Genomic DNA, 23,608 nt, shown 5'->3' with positions numbered 1-23,608 from the left:
TGTAGGCGCCTCCCTGGCCCCCGAACTGTAGGCGCCTCCCTGGCCCCCTGAACTGTAGGGATCTCCCTGGCCCCCTGAACTGTAGGCGCCTCCCTGGCCCCCTGAACTGCAGGCGCCTCCCTGGCCCTCTGAACTGTAGGCGCCTCCCTGGCCCCCTGAACTGTAGGCGCCTCCCTGGCCCCCTGAACTGCAGGCGCCTCCCTGGCCCTCTGAACTGTAGGCGCCTCCCTGGCCCCCTGAACTGTAGGCGCCTCCCTGGCCCCCTGAACTGTAGGCACCTCCCCGGCAGCTTGAACTGTAGGCGCCTCCCTGGCCCCCTGAACTGTAGGGGTCTCCCTGGCCCCCTGAACTGTAGGCGCCTCCCCGGCCGCCTGAACTGTAGGCGCCTCCCTGGCCCCCTGAACTGTAGGGGTCTCCCTGGCCCCCGAACTGTAGGCGCCTCCCTGGCCCCCGAACTGTAGGTGCCTCCGTGGCCCCCTGAACTGTAGGCGCCTCCCTGGCCCCCGAACTGTAGGTGCCTCCGTGGCCCCCGAACTGTAGGCGCCTCCCCGGCCGCCTGAACTGTAGGCGCCTCCCTGGCCACCTGAACTGCAGGGGTCTCCCTGGCCCCCTGAACTGTAGGTGTCTCCCTGGCCCCCTGAACTGTAGGCGCCTCCCTGGCCCCCTGAACTGTAGGTGCCTCCGTGGCCCCCTGAACTGTAGGCGCCTCCCTGGCCCCCTGAACTGTAGGTGCCTCCCTGGCCAAAACAGCCACCGTTACAATGGAAAGAAATTCCCTTCCCCAAATGACTAGACAACTGTTGACAACACTTCTAAACACAAGGTCAACAATTCACATAATGAATCACATAATGCATTTAATGCTAAAGCTGGGTATGTATTTCATCAAAACACGCACATTAATTCACATTAAGTCTTTGTTGTGGAATGATTATCACTGTCTGTAGGACTCTGTAGAGTTTAAAGTCTGTAATAAAAACATTATCTGATATTTGTACGATGCAGACAGCAGTGAAGAGGTGAAGCAGCTCAGGGAGGTGGTGCTGTCTGGGCGTGTTTGTCTGCAGCAAGCGGAGTTAGAGGCGGAGCAATGGAAGGAGGAGTTGAGGAGGCTGCAGACGCACAACTGTGAGCAAAGTCAACAAATCCAACAACTGCGACAAGACAGACAAAACAGTCAGGAGCACAACAACAGGTCAGAGAAACTAAATGAAGAGTAGCTTCATGTAAAGAAAGTTGTTTCAATAGAGTGACTGGCAATTTTGGATTGTTGTGGTTGGAACTCTTGTGTATGAGTGTGAGATATACACATGAATGAAAGGCTGTGTATCTGGTGATGTGTGTTCAGACTGCAGCATGAGGTGAGTTTACTCCAGCAGCAGTTAGCAGAGAGCAGACAGCTTCTACACTCCCTACAGAGTGAACTACAGCTGTACGACCGAGTGTGTGGCGTGAGAAAGAGCACAGCTGCAGGTAAGACACCACAAGCTCTGTACATGTTACAGGAATAATCACACCCTCAAAAATAAAACTCTTCTGGAATTGTTTATTCACACTCATGTTATTGCAAACCTGTACAAGTGCCTGTGTTTCAGTGAAACACAGTTTAGACAGGCTGTTCTTTTACATACAATTAAATGCAGACCTGTCCAACGGAAATGACAAAAGTATCATAAAACTGCCATAAAAGTAGTCCATATGAGACGTGTGCTATATTCCAGCCATGTGCACAAGTGATTTTTAGAATTATCCGCTAATTGTGGAGGGAAAGATTATCAACGAGTGACAGTTTACAGCTGTTCTAATTGCATATTAATTTATGAACCACTCAGACTGTTGACAGAGATTCCCCCCCCACCCCCCCACCTCCCTCCCCACCTCCCCACCTCTCTCTCAGGGTGTGTGTGTGAGGTGCCGTGCCCGTCAGTGGAGTTGCGAGAGCTGCTGGTGGAGGTTCGGGCTCTCAGGGTCCAGCTGGAGGTCAGTGTACAGGAGAACAGTTCTCTTCGAGCTCAACTCCAGAAGCTGGATCACTCGTCCGATCAGCGCCGGTCACCCATCGTTCCGGCCAGTCCCCTGAGAGACGTGCTTTACAGACGACTGATTCTCCACGGTAACCTGTGGACGTCGTCATTTCACTTCAGCTGTCTTGCTTGTGTAATTTAACAACTAGAAAACAGACACGTATGTGACTTGTTGGCATGTGCACTTGTAACTGTTGTAGGCCAGTAGTCGTTGTGTGTATAGTCAAGTCAAGGAAAGTCACCTTCATGTATATAGTGCTTTTAACAATGTAGATTGTTTCAAACCAGTTTTACAGTGATAATAGGAAATTACAGTAACAGATTGTTTAGGCTTTACAGCAGCTCTAGAATAAAGTTATTGTCCAGATAAAGTTAGTTTTGATTGATTCACTTCCGTTGCAAAGATCATTAGTTATTAACTTAGTGGCCGCTAACACGACACCGTTCCAACAGAAAACCCTCAACGCGCTCTGGTCGCTCACCCGCATAAAACAGTGCCTGGCGGCTCGAGAACGCAGACCCCAAAATAGGTTCCAAGGTGCAAGCCCTGAAAAAAAAAAAAGTATAATAATAATAATAATTATAATTTTTTATCACTGCGCAAGCTTTAAAAATGCAAACCTGTGAAAACGCTGACGGCGTGCACATGCGTATTACATGTTTAGTCTATAGGTATGTGCGTTTGAATATATATGTGCGCTGGCATGTAATCTTTCTTTACAACTTGACCTCAACAAATTACTTGTCTGGCCTTAAAAATGTATAATAAATCATTATTTATCGCTTCCGCGTAGCTATGTGAACCGGAACAATTCTGACAACGTTTTATCTGTACAGAAGTAAAGGGAAGGGAAGGAGGCCTTCACAGGGGAGAGACTAGTTGACACTTTGGAGCTGCGTTGTCGTCGTGTTCAGGCGCAGGTCCTTCATCAGATCTGGATACGGCCTGGATCCGGCGGACTGCGGTAAACCTCAGATAAACAGAGAGACTAATATTAGCGTAGACGCCATCCTTCTTATGATGTAAAGAGTACATCAGGATTTATGGGAAGTGTTCCCGGTTCCGGCTGACCTAATCTATGCAGCCTAACATTGAATTATAGAAGTCTATAATGTGTTATGTGTATGCTAGGTCAAAGAGATGTGTCTTTAATCTAGCTTTGAACTGACAGAGTGTGTCTGCTTCCCGGACAATGTTAGGAAGACTGTTCCAAAGTTTTGGTGCTAAATAGGAGAAGGATCTATCGCCAGCAGTCGATTTTGATATTCTAGGTATTATCAACTGGCCGGAATTTTGAGATCGCAATAGACGTGAAGGACTATAACTTGAGCTCACTGAAGTACTGCGGAGCTAAACCATTTAGTGCATTGTAAGTTATCAGCAATATTTAAAAATGTATACGATGTTTAATAGGGAGCCAATGCAGTGTTGACAGAACCGGGCTAATATGGTCATACTTCCTGGTTCTGGTAAGAACTCGAGCTGCTGCGTTTTGGACCAGCTGTAGTTTGTTTATTAAGCGTGCAGGGCAACCACCCAGTAGAGCATTACAGCAGAGTCCTGCACGGGTCCAATTTTTTAAATCCGCACCCGCCCGTACCCGCAGTGCTTAAAACCGAATCCGACCCGTTTTCCGACAGCAGCACTAATTCAAATCCGCACCCGACCCGACCCGCTTAAAATAGAACCGACACCCGACCCGCACCCGAAATAAAATCAGTTTAGACTATCACATTATAGACACACTTACAAAAATGTTTATTGCCCGGTCATACAGAAGTTATTACACAACCATTAACACAAGGACAACTTCAGCAGAATCTGTCAAACGGCCGGTACATGAAGAACATAGCCAACGTTACCACAAAACTCGAGTAGCCTAATAACAGACACGGCTACAACAACACTATCTGCCACGCAATTTTGTCTAGCTTACATCTGACAATTTTGGGTTCAAACACGCCCTGCCTGCACACAACACATATTTAACAGTAAATGTGAAAAATACTGTTCGATAGAACTGCTTACTGCGTGCTTCCTCGGCGATGAATCCACATTTGCGGCAATCCAACACGAAAATGCATGCAGCAAATCCTTGCACAATATTGTTTTCTTCAGATATCTCCAAATTTCTCCCACACAATGGACTTGATTTTTGATAACGTATTGTCGACAACTTTACAATCTCCTAGTCCTAGCTATTCTTTTCTCCAACTCTTCAGCATCCATCTCGCCGACTGCAAGCAGATCGCGCGCGCGGTTATGACGTTTTTTTTTTTAAAGTGAAAGTAGGTATAGAGACAGACTCCTGAGAGGGCGTGGGCACAAATAAACTGATGTGGATTTTAAATTATTTTATCAACTTGAAATACAGGCATATTTTTGTAAGTGTGTTCCTAAAAATATGCATATATATTTTTACGTTTGCACGTGATTGTTTTAAACCCGTGTTTAAACCCGTGTTTCCTCCGTGTCCGACCCAACCCGCACCCGTATCCGACACAGTTGGATATTTCTCACCCGTTTGAGCAAAATTTGCGGGTCACCCGTCGGGTACCCGCGGGTACCCGAACCCGTGCAGGTCTCTACATTACAGTAATCTAGCCTTGAGGTCATGAACGTATTAACTGATTGTTCTGCATTTTTCATTGAAATGAAAGATGGAAAAATGCGGTTTTACAGATACTAGACACGTGATTTTCAAATGAAAGATTGGTATCAAAGAGCACACCCAGGTTCCTAACCGACGACGAGGACTTGACAGAGCAGCCATCAAGTGTTAGACAGTATTCTAGATTATTACGTGAGGACGTTTTTTTCAGAATTAAGTAGTAGGAAATTACTAGTCATTAAATTTTTTATATCAGCTATGCATTCCGTTAATTTTGTGAATTGGTAAGGTTCGTCAGGGTGTGAATAAATATAGAGCTGAGTATCATCAGCATAACAGTGAAAACTAATGCCGTGCTTCCTAATGATATCTCCCAAGGGTAGCATGTACAGAGTGAACAGCAGCGGTCCTAGTACTGAGCCTTGTGGTACGCCATACTGAACTTGTGATCGATGAGACATCTCTTAATTTACTGCTACAAACTGATAACGGTCAGATAAGTATGATTTAAATCATGCTAATGCAATTCCACTAATGCCAACATAATTTTCAAGTCTATTTAAAAGAATGTTGTGGTCAATAGTGTCAAATGCAGCACTAAGATCGAGTAACACTAATAGAGAGATACAACCACGATCGGCTGATAAGAGCAAATAATTTGTGACTCTAATGAGAACAGTCTCAGTACTATGGTACGGTCTAAATCCTGACTGGAAATCCTCCAGATATCATTTCTTTCTAAAAAGGAACATAGTTGTGAAGATACCACCTTTTCTAGTATCTTTGACAGAAAAGGTAGATTCGAGATCGGCCTGTAATTGACTAATTCTGTACGATCAAGATGTGTTTTTTTAACAAGCAGTTTAATCATAGCCAGCTTAAAAGTTTTTGGTACGTATCCTAATGACAAAGATGAATTAATGATATTAAGAAGAGGATCTATGACCTCTGGAAGCATCTCTTTCAAGTAGCTTAGTCGGTATTGGGTCTAACATACATGTTGTCGATTGAGATGATTTAACGAGTTTAGAAAATTCTTCCTCTCCTATATAGCAATGAATGAATATCAATCATCATAACCCTATATGGAGCTTACAGACACAAACCAGCAGCAAGGCAGTCAGGAGCAATCAATCAGCAGCCAATGGTCTGATGTTCTCGTAAGCCAAAAAGGAGGAGTGTAAACCTCACTCCCCTGATCTCGAGCCGCTCTAGCGGCTGATGGTAGTGGTCTTTATCCTCCTTGTTAGAGCGGCCACCTCCCACGCCGGAGACCATGATTCGAATCTCGCTCGGAGTGGGTCGAGTAGAACCAGTTACACACTAAGATCATGCTTGAAAATATTGAGCATTATCTTTAAAAACCTGTTTGTAGCTGCTGTTATCTTTGTAAAGAACCATTTTGCCAATAAACTTTGCGTGTGATGGACGTGATGGTTTTGTGTGTGTGTGTGTGAGTGAGTGTGTGTGTGTGTTTTGTACTAACCACTCTGCCATGTTCCACAGATCCGTCTCCTTCTCCTCCTGTCAGAGATGTGGGTCCGTTTCCAGCCGGGCCTCTGTACTCGCCATACTCAGAGATGGAGGAGACTAACGGTGTGTGTGTGTGTGCTAACCATGAACTGCAGCTGCGATGTTGATGTCACTGTACTTACTTTTCATTGTGGCTGAAAAGGAGGCCCTTCAAATAGCTTTGAATGGAATTAAAATGTAATTTAACTGCTAATCTCCCTTTATTGAGAACTTGAGCTTGTTTGTCTTGTTTAAGTATGAACAGTTCTGTCAGCGGTCACAGATAAACTTTCCAACTACCTCCTGGAACCTGCTGAAGTACTTCTGGTTGAGAACCAGTTATTAATGGTTTTGTTTGACTAATGTTTAATTGTAGTTAATAGGTCAAAGAGAAGAAGTCAAATCTGTGTTCTCCGCAGACTCGCTGGAGCCTCATGCGGATCTGGAAGGAGAAGCTCCAGACGGGTCGTTCGCCCACAGTAACGGGCGTCACGCGGTTGGCCACGTGGATGATCACGGGTCTCTGCAGCAGCAGGTTCTGGAGGCCCGGGTTCTGGTCCAGCGGATGGAGGCGGCCCTGACCGAGAGTCTCGACTCGGCTCTGATGGAGAAGGTGAAGCTCAGACCTGCTGACAGATCAAGCTGTCAGAATCAGATCTCATGTGTGTGTCTCTCACAGGCTCTGGATTACAGCACGGTGAAGACGCTGCTCTCGGACACCAAGACCTTGCACCAGATTCTGGACGAGGCCGTCTCTCTGCTGAAGATGTTCTGGCGTGCGGCTCTGCCGAGCAGCGACGGGCCCGTCCATCTCCTTCAGAGGGTTCGAACTTCTGCAGCATTTGCTCAACATTTACTGAGTCCTAAAAAATGAAAGGCCACATATATGTTTATGGTGCTGCTGTTTTCCTCTCAGGAGCAGTCGATGCGTGAGGAGATCCAGTTTCTGCGTCTGCGGATCGCCCAGCAGGAGGAGGTTCTCCAGGGAACCATCACACGTTTGCGCTCCACCAGCAGAACCAAAGAAAGCATGGAGACCTTCATCGTCAACCAGCGTGAGTCCAGTTCAGTGCGTCAGTTTTTACCCAGTTGCTGAAACTCTAACAAATCAGAAACTAGGGCTGCTCGATTATAGCAAAAACCATGATCATGATTCTTTTGGTCAATATTGAAATTCTTTTTATTTAACCCTAACATGACCAAAATCTTAGATCATGATATATATTGTCATCATGAAAGAAAATGACTCATATCATGATTTAAGTATATTTTGCTAGAAATAATGATACAAATTCTCATTACCAATTTTGACAAATTGAAGCAATAGAGCAAAGATTCAAATGAAATAAAGTGCTTAGTTTTTTTCAGTCTAACCAGTAGTATTCAGGCCAGTGATGCCCTTCCACAGACATGAATGTGACATACAATACAGCGCAATAGTCTTTACTGTATGAATTAAATGTACAAAGATCTTATTAAAGCAAGTAAAGTTTAGTCAAACGCAGTGAATGATTTTCTCTTGAAACGACCGTGCTTACATGAATGTTGACATATTGACGCCTGATGCCCAAAAGCATACTTCGCTTTTCTGCAGAGAAAACGTCAGAAAACATCTGCCGAACAACGCAAGTTCTGTGATTATTTTTAATCCACAGTTTAGCAACAGTGGACTGTATTTTATGACAATCACATTCCCTGATTTGGACATTAAGTTTTGGAGGAACAAAAGCGCACTGCAGTGAAGGAAAGAAAAATGCACTGGATTTATAACAAATGACAAAACGAGAGAATAATTGCAAAACAGAATGCGACACAATCATTTTATCTTAATTGCTAGAATCCGAAATCGAAAATGAAGTTGCTCGGATTGCACAGCCCTATCTGAAACCGTACCAGTATGTTCATAAAAACACTCGATTGAATCCTGCAGTTATTCTCAGCATGTGAACAAGCCTTTATTTCTGTCGAGCTTTATACTCTTTGATAGTTTTGAACACTCTCCAGTCAGAAGCTCTGGCTGGCAACCAGATCACGTTTGATTTGTTTCAATAGTTTGAGGTTTTGTGTTTGGGTGATGTCATCAGAGCTTTAACAAACGCATCTGTCTTACAGTGTCCCGGACTCGAGACGTGCTGAAGAAAGCTCGAGCGAATCTAGAGGTGAGTGTTGGGTTTGTGTTCAGTGCTGTTTGTCTTGTGTTCGTCCCTCATCTTGAATCTCCAACTCCTTCTGTCTTTATTCTGTCTTTCCTCCATTTCTCTCATTTTCTCCGAGTGTTTCCAGAAGAATGAACTCAGGATTTCCTCTCTAAGCTCCTCCTCTTCCTCCCTTTGCCATGGTAACGGTCAGTGTTGTGCAGTGTGCATGTCAGTCGTGTTGCTTGATTATTTGAGATCAGTCGTGTTGCATCATGGGTTGGATCACGTGGTTGTTTGAGTTACTCATGATTAGAAATGTGAAAGAGATATTATCATACGTGCTGCTCACTCCCATTGCACCATAAAACACAACTAGTGATGCCCCGAAATGATTTTTTTAAAATAATTATTTACATTTTATCATCAATGCTCAAAAACTTTAGTTTTATACCATAGAAATTGAACATTAGGCAGTTTTTATATTAACTTTTAAATTATATAATTCAGTTTATACTCCAATTTATTTTCATGATAGATTTATTCAATAATACATACAATAACAATAAAACATATACAATAATAAATCTAATAAATATGTAAAATATATATTTATCAGAACGCTCTCCTCTAGAGTTATTTTTCTAGCTGAATATGGAGATGTTTGACGTGAATGTGACGTTACATGACATTATTCTCACATGATTGACGTCTTTTGGCGGTTGAAACACTGATTGATGGATTACATGAGACATGATGGATTTCAGGAAGTTGTTCTGTATCTTTCAACTTTCCTTCTGATGTTCATTGATGTTTATTTGCTGCTGTAACTAGTAGTAAAGAGGAAGAGATGATCAGTTCATCTGTCACACACATTAAACACACACAAACACACATTCATTGACTGAATTCACTGATGAAACTGAATTTGAGAGCTGAGACTTTGTTTCATATCAGAAGTATCAAACACAAAGATTATTGGATGGCAGGAGCTAGAGATAATATTTAGTGAAGTTTTGTTCAAATGGAAAACAGATCTCGTGCATCAAAATGAAGATTGATTAAATATGAGAAATCAATATTGTCAATCCAGTCCTTGCGTCACAATGCTTACATGTTGTAGTTTATCCATGTTGTGGCATGAAATAGATGCTTAACACAGTCAAAACACACCATTATAGAAACACTAATAAAACGTCAATGTTTCAGTTAATGGTTTCAACCCTCCAAAACTGAAACCAATTTCAGCTGAAACCAAACATTTTTGCCCAAATATTTTTGGTTGCTAAAATTTCGGTGCATCATCGAACACAACAGCTTGTGCTAACAGACAAATTAGCTGTGTGTGTGTGTATGTGTGCGTGTGTGTGCGTGCGTGTGTGTGTGTGTGTGTGTGCGTGCGTGTGTGTGTGTGTGTGTGCGAGTGCAAGTGTGTGTGTGTGTGTGTGTGTGTGTGTGTGTGTGTGTGTGTGTGTGTGTGTGTGTGTGTGTGTGTGTGCGAGTGCGAGTGTGTGTGTGTGTGTGTGTGTGTGTGTGTGTGTGTGCGAGTGCGAGTGTGTGTGTGTGTGTGTGTGTGTGTGTGAGTGAGTGAGTGTGAGTGTGACTGTGTGTGTGTGTGAGTGTCAGATTGGATTGGAACATTCAGAATATCATCCAGTTCCTCTGGTTGAAGATCGGAGTCACACCGGTATGGAGACGAGTTTGTTGAGGATCAGAGCCGATGCTGGATCCGGCTGGATGGCCGTCTGGTCGATGACGGGTCGATGAGGCCTTCACAGGGGAGAGTCTAGTTGACACGATCTCTGCTGACACTTCAGGGAAGTGTTGTGGTCGTGTAAGCGCAGGTCCTCCATCTGATCTGGATACGGCCTGGATCCGGCTGACTACAGTAAACCTCGGAATAAGCAGAAAGACTATAATTAGCGTTGACGCCATTCTTCTTATGATGTAACGAGTACATCGGGTGTTATAGGAAGTGTTCCCGGTTCCGGCTGACCCAGTTTATGCAGCCTAAAAATCCATGTGTGTGTGTGTGTGTGTGTGTGTGTGTGTGTGTGTGTGTGTGTGTGAGTGACTGTGTGTGTGTGAGAGTGTTATCCTCTGGAATGCAGCTCAACTCACCCTGATGTTATTCTGATAATCAACACGATTGATTATAAGGTGATTTACGGTCTCTGACTCTGCTCTCCAGGTAAAGCCTCCTCTTGTGCTCGGGCTCGCGTGAGCCCTGCGTGTCCTGAGATCCGCATGGAAACAGCCAGTCTGCAACAGCCGGCCCAGAAGCGTGTCAGGGAGTTTCTTCAGCTCAGCGTCTCCCGCTAAACCAGCCGACACTGCTAACTCACACGCCTTACGCTTTTCTTGCCAAGTTCTTTTGTGTAATATCCTTTGACTGTGGGCTGTTAAAATCCACATGCCTATTAATTCAGTGTTTGTGAAAAGAATTTTACAGTATTTATCTTCTGCCACGAGACAGAGAGGAAAAACTCTTGACTTTGTGAGATATAAACAGATATAAAGAGACTGCCTCAGAATCCCCTTGAGTATCTCAGGGATTTTTGGCAATAACACGTAACAGTCCGTCACCTGTGACACTGAAGCATGTGTTTTCACTCAGTCACATTCTGCTTGACATTGTCATATATTGTGCCACTGTTAGGGTTATTATGATAGTTGTTATTGTCATCATTCTGCAGTGCTACTGACTGAAATGGAATGCTGTGTTTAGTATTTGCATGATGGAGGTCGATTAAAAATAAAACACCTGAGCATGCATGCTCACCAAACATGCCAAAGTTTGCATGGTTCGTTTCCCTCATTTTGCCTTAAGACTTCTGAGTTTAAACTAGCTTCACTAGCTCTGTTTGAACACCTTTGTATGAACGCCATAGATATACAAACTTTATTCACGACTGAATAAATGGGTTGTTTAAGAGGACAAATGAAAAGTTGTGATTTCTTGCAACTGAAAAAAATTATATAAAGTTCAAATAAGTTGACTGATTTGTGCGAATATGATCAATGACAGTGTTGAAGATTTCTGAACTAGAGATGGCAAACTTTGGCAGAGGATTGGTGGGACCAGCGCCGCTGATGTCACGATCACAATCAGGCGCTTCTTTACTGCTCTTAGATTTGTGCTGTAAAATTTCTTTGAGAACTGTACATAATATATGCCTTCATGTTGTTTTAATTTTGCAGTGTGGTTAAATATAGTCATTTGCTATAGAATATGCAGATCTTCAAAAGATGGGTAGCTGTGCAATAGCCATTTGATCATGACGTGAGGCATCATATAGATGCGATTACTGTGTACATTACACCAATTTATAAACTGTAGAAGTTGCCTAAAATATTGCAGTTGCCTTGCCTCAAATCTCTTGCAAAGGATGAAAACATAAGCTTGTAAGTGAATGTTGCTTTGCCTTTAAACAGCCTCTTCAGTGAGAAATGCAATAGTCTTAAATGGCCTTGTGAGCACATCGCAGTATCACTTTATTCAGAACCACAAATGAAAAGTATTGAAGTGATACTTTCAACATTTTGGATTAACTACCAAAGGGGAAGGGAAGGAAAGGAAAAAGAGACTTGAATTCAGTTGGAGAGAAAAATAAGCAGCATATTTATGTTGGTTCTAAATCTGTATAATATGTATATATAGTGCTCGAAGGCTCATTTGTTGCCATAGTTACTGATTGTGTAATGTAACAAAAGATTGCCGACGCACGAGCCAATCAAACTCTGTGTCTGAAGCTGCTGAATATGTGCCATGAATTATGAAAGCTGCTTTTGGAATTTAATCATGAATAAACGATAGAAATGCATTTATTTTCATTTTGCTTGTTTTTTAATTTTTTAAATGAAAGCAAAGAAACTGGATCAAATCAACCAGAATGGTTTCCTTTATTATTTTTGAAGGCAACACACCCATTATCTATAATGCATAGTTTACACATGACTTATCAGTACATATGATAAAAGAAGAAAGTTCAAGTTAGTGGATTTTCCCTCTGTGATGTTGCTGTTTCCTCATGAAAATCATATTTTGAGCATCTTTCCTTTGGGATATCACACTTACACGTTATTATCTTTGGAGTGATTGGAAACACTACACCATCCTCATCAACATAAAATAAAATAGTTAGGGGTGGGTCCTGATAAGATCACAAATCACATTTCTGTTTCAACATTCAATATTGATGATGGCCAGAAATAATAAAACCAACCATTTCACACTATAAGTATTTAAAGACAAACATGTACATTATATGGCCAATCGTATGTAGACGCCCAATTCTTAATTAACGTGGGTCAATTCTAGCAAAATCGAATCTTAAAATTACACGTAAAACTTTATTTCTATTCCAGCACAACAATAACGCCCGCAGATACGCTGAACCCCACTGGAACAACCGGCTCATATTGGGGGTCCACATCCTTTTGGCCAATATAGTGTCTGTGTATCACATAAATAACATTTAACAGATGCAAAAATACATTCCTGCTCGATAAAACAAAGAAAGCTTGTTTGTCTGTCACAGTGAAACACAGATAAAGTGCTCGTCTGTACAGCATCAAGGTGAAATTAAAACCACATGCAGTAAAACTCCACAAACTCACACAGTTCAAAATCTGTTAGTGACATTCTGTGACGCCGCTGTAACTGTTTTTATCTGTTCAGTCCACTCCTAAAGTTTTCTATTGTTGAAATCATGACATAGTAACTCTGCTCAAAGCTCATCCATCAGTGACGATGAAGCGAAAGGTTTTCTGTTAGGAGCAAAAACTAAACGCCACTGTGGCTGAAACTTCCTTTCGCTCTGAAAACGACACATAAACAACTCTTTCACTCGGTTTAAAAAATGAATTATGACTATAAAAGCTTAGAATGAAACATTGCATTCAAATGTTCATCTGTGCTAAAACTCGCTTTTGATTATAAACTCCCTGTGTGTTTTGCAGTTTTCAAATGTATGAATCCTGTTTGACAGAATTTCATAAAGCGCTTTGGACAGAAAAAAATCTGGCCATCAAGATTGCAATCGCAAAATGCCGAACCTAAGACGACACACATCAGAAGCTCAGATGTCCCTGTGATGACAGGAGATAAAAGACATGCTCACACACACACTACTGTTGAAGTCTCAAGCTGACAGATCCGCTGTACGTATCGCGGGTTAATAGTGCAATCTCAGACCGTAGATGAAGTGCATCCAGAGCTCATTAAATAGGCTTGTACAGAAGAGACGTCACATATTTCTTCTTATAACGGTGAGTTGCACTGAGAACCATCACACCATCCTGAGACAGAAAAAAACTGTCAATTATTGACCATTATATGAGAGTATGTTTGATAGCAGGTGTATAATGTACCTTTATCGAGAGCGCGTACAGATGATTCAGCATCACATGGTTGGGTTCTGGCAGCAAGGCAGGATCACACTGAAACACACAAAACACACTGTTAAAAACTAAACCATTCATCCTCAGGACAGACACCCTCATGCCAAACCAAAGGATCAACACACAAAAAGACAATCATTTAACTTACTGGACTGCCATGGACTGATGTTTTGCATTTAAAACAGCGAGATGCAGGAATGAAAAAAAGTTTAAATTGACACTCATGTGTGAGACACTGCAAAAGATTTACGTTTGCACAGAAATGGAAAAGCAGTGTAGTAGATTGCAAAAAAGTATTCTGTTTGAACTGGCCATTTCTTATTTTATTAAAGGGGTCATGACATAAGAAATAAAATTTACTTTGATCTTTTGACATATAAGATGTTTTGTACTATTAAATCATCCAGGAAGTCTCAGAGCTTTAAAGGGAGCATTTAATAATCAAGCTCCAAAAACAGCTAATTCTGACCTGTGACGTCACATGAGCAGATACATTTGCATATGCCCGCCTCCAGAGCAAGACATCGACCAGTAGTTAGACATTAAGTCAAGTCGTCTTCATTTATACAGTGCTTTAACAGTATAGACAGTTTCACAGCAGCTTTACAGTGATTATAGGAGATTACAGTAACAGAGATGGTTTAGGCTTTACAGCAGATCTAGAACCCTAACCCTAACCCTAACCGACTCGACACTCTATTCTCTGGACGCGTGTCCGACTCGACTCTCTATTCTCTGGACGCGTGTCCGACTCGACACTCTATTCTCTGGACGCGTGTCCGACTCGAGACTCTATTCTCTGGACGCGTGTCCGTCTCGACTCTCTATTCTCTGGACGCGTGTCCGACTCGAGACTCTATTCTCTGGACGCGTGTCCGACTCGAGACTCTATTCTCTGGACGCGTGTCCGTCTCGACTCTCTATTCTCTGGACGCGTGTCCGACTCGACACTCTATTCTCTGGACGCGTGTCCGACTCGAGACTCTATTCTATGGACGCGTGTCCGTCTCGACTCTCTATTCTCTGGACGCGTGTCCGACTCGACTCTCTATTCTCTGGACGCGTGTCCGTCTCGACTCTCTATTCTCTGGACGCGTGTCCGACTCGACACTCTATTCTCTGGACGCGTGTCCGACTCGACACTCTATTCTCTGGACGCGTGTCCGACTCGAGACTCTATTCTCTGGACGCGTGTCCGACTCGACACTCTATTCTCTGGACGCGTGTCCGACTCGACACTCTATTCTCTGGACGCGTGTCCGACTCGACACTCTATTCTCTGGACGCGTGTCCGACTCGACACTCTATTCTCTGGACGCGTGTCCGACTCGACACTCTATTCTCTGGACGCGTGTCCGACTCGACACTCTATTCTCTGGACGCGTGTCCGACTCGAGACTCTATTCTCTGGACGCGTGTCCGACTCGAGACTCTATTCTCTGGACGCGTGTCCGACTCGACACTCTATTCTCTGGACGCGTGTCCGACTCGAGACTCTATTCTCTGGACGCGTGTCCGACTCGAGACTCTATTCTCTGGACGCGTGTCCGACTCGACACTCTATTCTCTGGACGCGTGTCCGACTCGACTCTCTATTCTCTGGACGCGTGTCCGACTCGACACTCTATTCTCTGGACGCGTGTCCGACTCGACACTCTATTCTCTGGACGCGTGTCCGACTCGACACTCTATTCTCTGGACGCGTGTCCGACTCGACACTCTATTCTCTGGACGCGTGTCCGACTCGACACTCTATTCTCTGGACGCGTGTCCGACTCGAGACTCTATTCTCTGGACGCGTGTCCGACTCGACACTCTATCTCTGGACGCGTGTCCGACTCGAGACTCTATTCTCTGGACGCGTGTCCGACTCGAGACTCTATTCTCTGGACGCGTGTCCGACTCGACTCTCTATTCTCTGGACGCGTGTCCGACTCGACACTCTATTCTCTGGACGCGTGTCCGATTCGACTCTCTATTCTCTGGACGCGTGTCCGACTCGACACTCTATTCTCTGGACGCGTGTCCGACTCGACACTCTATTCTCTGGACGCGTGTCCGACTCGAGACTCTATTCTCTGGACGCGTGTCCGACTCGACACTCTATTCTCTGGACGCGTGTCCGACTCGACTCTCTATTCTCTGGACGCGTGTCCGACTCGACTCTCTATTCTCTGGACGCGTGTCCGACTCGACACTCTATTCTCTGGACGCGTGTCCGACTCGACACTCTATTCTCTGGACGCGTGTCCGACTCGAGACTCTATTCTCTGGACGCGTGTCCGACTCGACTCTCTATTCTCTGGACGCGTGTCCGACTCGACACTCTATTCTCTGGACGCGTGTCCGACTCGACTCTCTATTCTCTGGACGCGTGTCCGACTCGACTCTCTATTCTCTGGACGCGTGTCCGACTCGAGACTCTATTCTCTGGACGCGTGTCCGACTCGACACTCTATTCTCTGGACGCGTGTCCGACTCGACTCTCTATTCTCTGGACGCGTGTCCGACTCGAGACTCTATTCTCTGGACGCGTGTCCGACTCGAGACTCTATTCTCTGGACGCGTGTCCGACTCGACTCTCTATTCTCTGGACGCGTGTCCGACTCGACTCTCCAGGGTGTCTACAGATATGAACAAGTTAAATTTAAGACTTTTTAAGACCTTTTTAATGCCACTTTGAATGAAATTTAAGACCAAACCTGTGATGGAAATACACATTATATTACATGCGTATATATTAGGGGTGTAACGGTTCACAAAATTCACGGTTCAGTTCGATAGGATACACTTGTGTCATGGTTCGGTTCGGTTCGGTACGTTTTTGATACAGCATAAAGAAATAAATGCCAGAGAAATTTCCTTGATTTAAATTTTTTATTCTTTTTTATATTAAAACTAACATCATAAAGTATGATTTTTTTTTTACTTTGAGCAATTCTAGAGCTATAATTGACTCTTCTTAGGAGCATATAAAACAAAACAGCTCCTTGGAAAAAATGAAATGTCATATTGTAGTAGTTATAAACAAAGGATTATTTTAGTTCAGATTAACATTTGAGGGCAGCAATTGTATTCATAATGTCAAAATAAAACCGACGTAATGTTACTTGAAGGCATTATAGCCTACTATTCCTGCCAAACTTCTATGGTTGCAGTTAGTGTTACTACAGTAAATCCATGGTGAATGTTGCTGATCTGTGAACACTGATAGTTCATTCATGGCACAATGTTTCTTCCTGGTTTCCATGTCAACGCTTTTGATCCGTTAATAACGGAGACATATGAATGTTTCTCACTAGATCTCGCAGCGATGTTATTACTTCTGTCAGTTCTGTGGCGAATTCAAATGCTTTCTTTACTGTATCTCTTATTAGCGCTGTGTAGTAACAGTGTCGCATGATCACGATCGGCTCGCGCTGCACTGGTCCAAACTGATAAACGGTCCTTCAACCACACGATAACGAGCAGTTTCGTTCCGCTTGCATTATACGTTTGCCATTTGATGTTGGGCACTGTTGTGGTCGCGCCGGCGTCTCTTATGGTGTGTTCACACCAAACGCGAATTTAATTGTTTGCGCGAGTAGATTACATACAAAGTCAATGCAAAGACGCGAATAGACGCGAATTTGATGCTTCACTGGTTATTTGACGGACATTAGGTTCGTCAGACTGGAGACATTTTAGCGGTAACGTGACCAGAAATATTTAAGACCTATCGAATCTGAATTTAAGACATTTTAATACTTTTTAAGGCCTTTTATTAGGAAAACTTTATTTAAGACATTTTAAGACTTTTTAAGGACCCGCGGCCACCCTGCTCTCTATTCTCTGGACGCGTGTCCGACTCGACACTCTATTCTCTGGACGCGTGTCCGACTCTACTCTCTATTCTCTGGACGCGTGTCCGACTCGACTCTCTATTCTCTGGACGCGTGTCCGACTCGAGACTCTATTCTCTGGACGCGTGTCCGACTCGAGACTCTATTCTCTGGACGCGTGTCCGACTCGACTCTCTATTCTCTGGACGCGTGTCCGACTCGACACTCTATTCTCTGGACGCGTGTCCGACTCGAGACTCTATTCTCTGGACGCGTGTCCGTCTCGACTCTCTATTCTCTGGACGCGTGTCCGACTCGAGACTCTATTCTCTGGACGCGTGTCCGACTCGAGACTCTATTCTCTGGACGCGTGTCCGTCTCGACTCTCTATTCTCTGGACGCGTGTCCGACTCGACACTCTATTCTCTGGACGCGTGTCCGACTCGAGACTCTATTCTCTGGACGCGTGTCCGACTCGACACTCTATTCTCTGGACGCGTGTCCGACTCTACTCTCTATTCTCTGGACGCGTGTCCGACTCGACTCTCTATTCTCTGGACGCGTGTCCGACTCGAGACTCTATTCTCTGGACGCGTGTCCGACTCGACTCTCTATTCTCTGGACGCGTGTCCGACTCGAGACTATTCTCTGGACGCGTGTCCGACTCGACACTCTATTCTCTGGACGCGTGTCTGACTCGAGACTCTAATTGTCTGGACACGTGACTTGACTTGGACTCGGACTCGAGGACATATAAAATCGGACTTGAGCATTCATCAAATGAATGACATTGGATGAAGTTTCTGACTAAATAGGTTTTAAAATTTGATATAAAATGTTACACTTTTCCTGTTTCGGGTTCCAAGACCGGCCGGGATCTCTTTTTTTCTCTTTTTTCTTTTTTTAATGACTCCTTTGAACTGACTCACTTTAATGAATGGTTAAAACAACTGTCCATCTGTCCAACAATGAACTGACGAGACGTCTGAATCGGTCTATAACAAATCGGTAACACTTTACAATAATGTTCCATTTATTAAACTCTAGTTAGCTACATTAGTTAACATTTACTATTAATAAACTGCACTTCTACAGCATTGTTAATGTTAATTTTAACATTTAGGCTACTAATAGCCTACATTATTGAAATCAAAAGTTGTATTTGTTAACACAGTGGTGTCATTTTTGTTTAATGTAGGTCAGGGGTGCCCAATCCTGCTCCTGCCGATCGACTGTCCTGCACAGTTCATCTCCAACCCTAATCAAACACACCTGAAGCAACCAATTGAGGTCTTCAGGATCACTTGAAAATTAAAGGCAGGTGTGTTTGATTAGGGTTGGAGATGAACTGTGCAGGACAGTCGATCAGCAGGAGCAGGATTGGGCACCCCTGATGTAGGCCCTCTTTATAATTATATCAGCTCTTTAAAGGTGCCAGGGTAGAGAAATGTAGGCGGTCTTGAAATATAACACAGATGCTTTATTTTAGTGGCATCCTGGATTGCGTTGGAGGATTATATGTTTGTTCGGAGCATATGACTGTGACATAAACTTTTGTTGAAAGATGAAGCAGCGACTGTATTGATCTGACAGCAGATGCGTCACAAGATGTAGTAAATTATTTCATAATGCTTCGACAGTAAATCAAGGTTTTATATGGATCAGGTTTTCAATAGTGAGTGGGCGTTGATACCGTTTCCTATGCGGTATGACGTTAGCCAATCATAACTGGGCGTTTACTGGCAAGCCTTAAAGGAGCTGCGCATTAAAAACTGATAATTTCAGACAGAGGCTCAGAATGGTTAGGGTTAGGGTATATATGTTTTTATTAAACAAGGAATATTAAAATAATTGAAAAATCAATGTCATGTCCCCTTTAAAGAGGCTACATGCGATTTTCTGAAATTTAAACTCGCGACTGACACCTGTGGCCAAAAAACGGAACTGCTCTTCCTTTCTGCTTGCTCTCGTACGTGCACACTTCACAAGTCATCCGCTGCAAAGAAGTCAACATTATGTTTACAGAGGTAAGAACAGTCAAATACATATATTGTTTGAGAAACTAAGTTTGTTTGCTGGCTAGCGGTGGTGGCAGAGTGATCTGAAACGTTTAACATGAACGCGCTTGACGTCACATCCGCAGACAGCGCGCGAAAAATCCGACCCGACAGAAAATAGGTAAAATAGGATACAGGCTTATAGGTGCACCCACTGTGAGCTGACAAGGTGTCAGTATGCTCATCAGGAGATGTTTGAGTCATAAATGGTCAAATAAAAAGGCTATTGTTACGTTTATTTTGGGGAAAAAGTTGCATATAGCCTCTTTAAAGGCACACTATTGCAGTTTCTGTTTTTCTCAAACAGCGCCCCCTGGAGTCGCTGTAGATACTTGTATTTAACGTTACTGTTGTAAAACACCACTCACGCAGAGCCGTCTCTGCACTCTTCCGACCGCGCTCTCTTCCTTTTCTTCGTCGACTCGGCCATCATCCACGTCTGAAATGCGTGCTGGTGTCTTCCATACAGGCTCTTCATCTGTTGTTGATATGTGTGACGTCGTGCCGTAAAGCAAGTCGTGATTCTCGTGATCATCCTTTGCTATCGGGATGATTCGGCCTAACTACGAGTTAATTTACCATCGAAATGATTTCGAAGCTGTTATATTAAGGTACAATGGTTTAGTGTTTAATGGCTCTCCTCTGTTCAACCTTTACTCTTTTGTAACACTTCTGTCACGTCATAAATAGCTCTTTTGAATTTGAATTGAATTACAGACAGAGAAAACTAAAACTCTTGTTAAATGTTTATTTTTACTTTATATTGTTAATTTTTTAACAATATAAAAAAAAAAAATTCTCCTGACGTTTTGGTAATATCTGAAATAAAACAGTCATGTTAGTCAGACGGAGAGGATTCTCACAGAGATGTTGGTGTCCTTGTTGAGTATGACTTGCAGAAGGTGTGGAGGCAGGTTAGGTGGAGCTTTGAAGCGTTCCTCGGGTTTGAACATGTACACCTCCTGACTGTACGGCCCAGGTGGAGAACTGGACAGATCTACACACACACACACACACACACATCACATTAACAAATGACGCTACGCTGGGTCTTATCTATTGAAACAGCTTTTCTGAGAGGCGTCTATGATTATGATGTTATATTCACATGTGCATTAGTGTGATGTTACTATAATCGCACTGACTCTGACTCTGGCTCGTACCTGACGTGTCGGAGCACTCCAGAGAGTCCACCTGCAGTGCGTCAAACACCTCGAAATCTGACTTCTTCACATGGATCAGATTGTTAATGGTGCCCAACTGACTGGTGACAACCGGCTGAAGAGAAAACACATGCATTTCAATTTAAAGAAATGGATTCGGCCATCATTAAACTCCAAACCTGCGTGACTTTTTCTTCTGTAGAATCATACGTAGATCATGACACACAAGGGATGAAAAAGAAGCATGAACAACATCTTTTGTTTAGCAGAAAAATCTCTCTCTCTCTCTCTCTGTCTCTCTCTCTCTCTGTCTTTCTCTCTCTCTGTCTCTCTCTCTCTCTGTCTCTCTCTCTCTCTCTGTCTCTCTCTCTCTCTGTCTCTCGTTTCCAAATGCCTAACCCTAAATCTCATTAATGCCTTTTTGTTCATGGAACGTTTGCCTGTTTTCAGTACAGATGATGCAATACTTGTAAGTTCTCTTGTGATTTTACACCTTTAACCTCCATAACTGACATCATGTCTTGACGTTAGTTTGTATAGTGCTGATACGAACAAGTCACCTTTATTTATACAGCGCTTTTTACAATACTGATTGTTTCAAAGCAGCTTTACAGAGATAACAGGAAAATAATGCAACAAAGTTTGTTTCTAGAAGGAAATAGCGTCACAGTCGAGCTTAAGGAAGTTCAGTGATGGTTCATTTTTGTTGTAAAAAAGTTAATTATTTAGTTAATTTATACAGACAGCCGCTCTGGAGAAAACTGTGATGTCATCGTCCAGCTCAGTTCAGTTCTCATATAATGGTGTCAGTGCAGGAGATCAATAATATTGTTAAATATTAAGTGTCCCTAACTAAGACAGAAGCTATGTTCATAAGTCATGTGACGGCGGGTTAATTGCAGATATAATCACCTCAGACGGGTCATGAAGCCACTGGCCATCAACGAAGAACTTGTACTGATGTTCGCCCTCAGGCAGGTCCAAGATGGCTACAAAATCATTATGGCTTCAAAAACACAGAGAAAAAAGGTTGGAAAATTCATGAAATAACAATGAGCGAGCTTCTGTTCATCTCGACGCTTTGCGCACATCCACCTTTTATTGAGCGGGATCTTGCAGCTCCAGTTGTTGAAGGAGCCGGTGATGTAAACCTCTCTCCCTCCTCCAGCCCAGCGGATCACAGTGGGTCGAGCCTGAGAACTCGTCTTCACCATATCCTCTAAATCTGGGGCGAAGTCCTTCTCTCCCGCGGCCTGAAGAACATGTATGATTCAGTGCTCTGACACACACCAGGTCGTGCAAGAACATCTGCTTACTCTTTATATTTAAACGCTCTGCTCTGTTTAACTGAGCACTAATAAAGTTCAGGAACACTGATCACATGTATATGAGCCCTTTAAGCTTCAAGCCGGAATTCTGTGTGTTTGTAAAATGACTTGATGTCACTGTGTGTTCTGGCTTACTTTAGATTCTGGCCCGTGTGTGTTGAAAATATTGGGGTCGTCTGTGCTGTCCATCATTTTCCCGGGCTCCAGGTCTTTGTGTCCTCCGCTGTCTGAGCGCTGGGCCTTCGCCCCGTGCCGGTCAGACACGCGCTCACTGGTGTTTCCCATGATGCTCTACAAGCAGCTTCACTACAGAAACACACAAACCAACATTACGAACTGAGGTCAGTAATGTAACTGCAAACACGCATAAATACATTGTTTCTGAAAACTCCTTCACATCGACAGCAAGAAATGAATAACTCATGCTCATGAATTCACTTCCTGCATCACATTTAAACATTCTCTGATGTATAATATTTACACTTTTATTAACAGCCATTTCTTATATCTCATTAACTTTATATTTGATCAAATTTTTCAATACTGAGCTGGTAAAGTATGAGTATATGCTGCATTGGTTATTTCACAAACAAAACTCGACTTGGAAGTCAAAAACACTCCGAAATGAAGATTAGACACTAAAACGCATGAAATGTCACCGAACATCTATTTACTAAAAACAAACACAGGACACAACATTATAAACGCAAGATTAACGCTGTTAAACGCTTAAAATATGAGTATGTTAGGTTATATTTAGATACTATTTTAGTTTGCATATGTGAAATGTTATTGATAGGCTAGCTGTTAGCATGCTATAGATTCATAGTTTCCGTCAGATCAAAAAGTGTCTGAATCGGAACACACTGCATGTATTAAAGCGTTTGCTGTGAAGTAAAATGTAAAACAGTGCGATCATTACCGTAGAAGAATAAGAATGAATATTATTTCCAATGCTGCGAACGACTGAACTTTAACAACATACTGCAACCTGACAGCTACGGCGAGCCGAGGAGTACAAAACATGTCTGGATTACGAAACGCGTCTTCAAGTTCTTTAGTTTATTTTTGTTTACAAATAGTTACTTAGACATTTAGACACACACATTCACCAATGGCGTAGAATACGCGCCACCTAAACTAAAACTAACCCCGTTCTTTCTCACTGAGCAAATATGAATAATTGAAATTAAATTTGTTCAAAAATTCATATAACAATTTTGGAATTTCCTTCTTTGAAAGCATACAGTCAAACCATTGTTTGAAAATATATTATTAGCCAAAAAAATATTCATAGTAGCCTACATAATGCCAGGTTTAGTAAAATCTACACTAGTAAATATTAGAGGTAAAATGCAAAATATTTTTTTTATTTTTTTTAAACATATGAAAAATATATTAGTGCTGGTATAAGGCCCCGTCCACACTACTGCGTTTTCGTTTAGAAACGGAGAATTAAAACGAATACGATCTCCGTCCACACCAGCGTTTTAGAATTGATCTCCGTCCACATTAAAACGACTGAAACCGCGGATCACGTGACCATTCACCAA

At 43.0% G+C, this 23,608-nt stretch overlaps 2 protein-coding genes across 10 annotated transcripts in view; one reads left to right on the top strand and one right to left on the bottom strand.

Annotated features, from left to right (window-relative positions):
• LOC311292852 (myomegalin) overlaps positions 1–12,111 on the top strand; it is a 95,812-nt gene extending 83,701 nt beyond the window's left edge. For 5 of the 9 annotated variants that reach the window (XM_084412669.1, XM_084412670.1, XM_084412663.1 and 2 more), the window contains 10 exons: positions 1,006–1,195; positions 1,349–1,473; positions 1,898–2,113; positions 6,143–6,232; positions 6,568–6,761; positions 6,828–6,971; positions 7,065–7,203; positions 8,261–8,307; positions 8,432–8,492; positions 10,475–12,111. In XM_084412669.1, coding sequence (XP_084268795.1) covers positions 1,006–1,195; positions 1,349–1,473; positions 1,898–2,113; positions 6,143–6,232; positions 6,568–6,761; positions 6,828–6,971; positions 7,065–7,203; positions 8,261–8,307; positions 8,432–8,492; positions 10,475–10,605 — 1,337 coding nt within the window. In that variant the 3' untranslated portion in view covers positions 10,606–12,111. The remainder of the gene's footprint in view (positions 1–1,005; positions 1,196–1,348; positions 1,474–1,897; positions 2,114–6,142; positions 6,233–6,567; positions 6,762–6,827; positions 6,972–7,064; positions 7,204–8,260; positions 8,308–8,431; positions 8,493–10,474) is intronic. The other 4 variants (XM_084412666.1, XM_084412664.1, XM_084412668.1 and 1 more) reach the window with 2 other exon arrangements.
• A 51-nt stretch (positions 12,112–12,162) lies between these two features.
• On the bottom strand, positions 12,163–23,092 carry prkab2 (protein kinase, AMP-activated, beta 2 non-catalytic subunit). Its single transcript, XM_084412671.1, has 8 exons — positions 22,978–23,092; positions 22,191–22,361; positions 21,823–21,980; positions 21,640–21,733; positions 20,728–20,842; positions 20,428–20,561; positions 13,657–13,725; positions 12,163–13,584 (listed from the first exon to the last, which is right to left on the bottom strand). The coding sequence occupies exons 2-8, from the start codon at positions 22,338–22,340 to the stop codon at positions 13,507–13,509; spliced, it is 798 nt and encodes a 265-aa protein (XP_084268797.1). The 5' UTR covers positions 22,341–22,361; positions 22,978–23,092; the 3' UTR covers positions 12,163–13,506.
• Between the last annotated feature and the right edge of the window lie 516 nt (positions 23,093–23,608).

The sequence above is a fragment of the Rutilus rutilus genome (assembly GCF_951802725.1).
Source record: "Rutilus rutilus genome assembly, chromosome: 6".
Classification (NCBI taxonomy): domain Eukaryota; kingdom Metazoa; phylum Chordata; class Actinopteri; order Cypriniformes; family Leuciscidae; genus Rutilus; species Rutilus rutilus.
The sequence above is the reverse complement of the archived record's forward strand: the minus strand, read 5'-3'. Positions and strand labels throughout refer to the sequence as shown.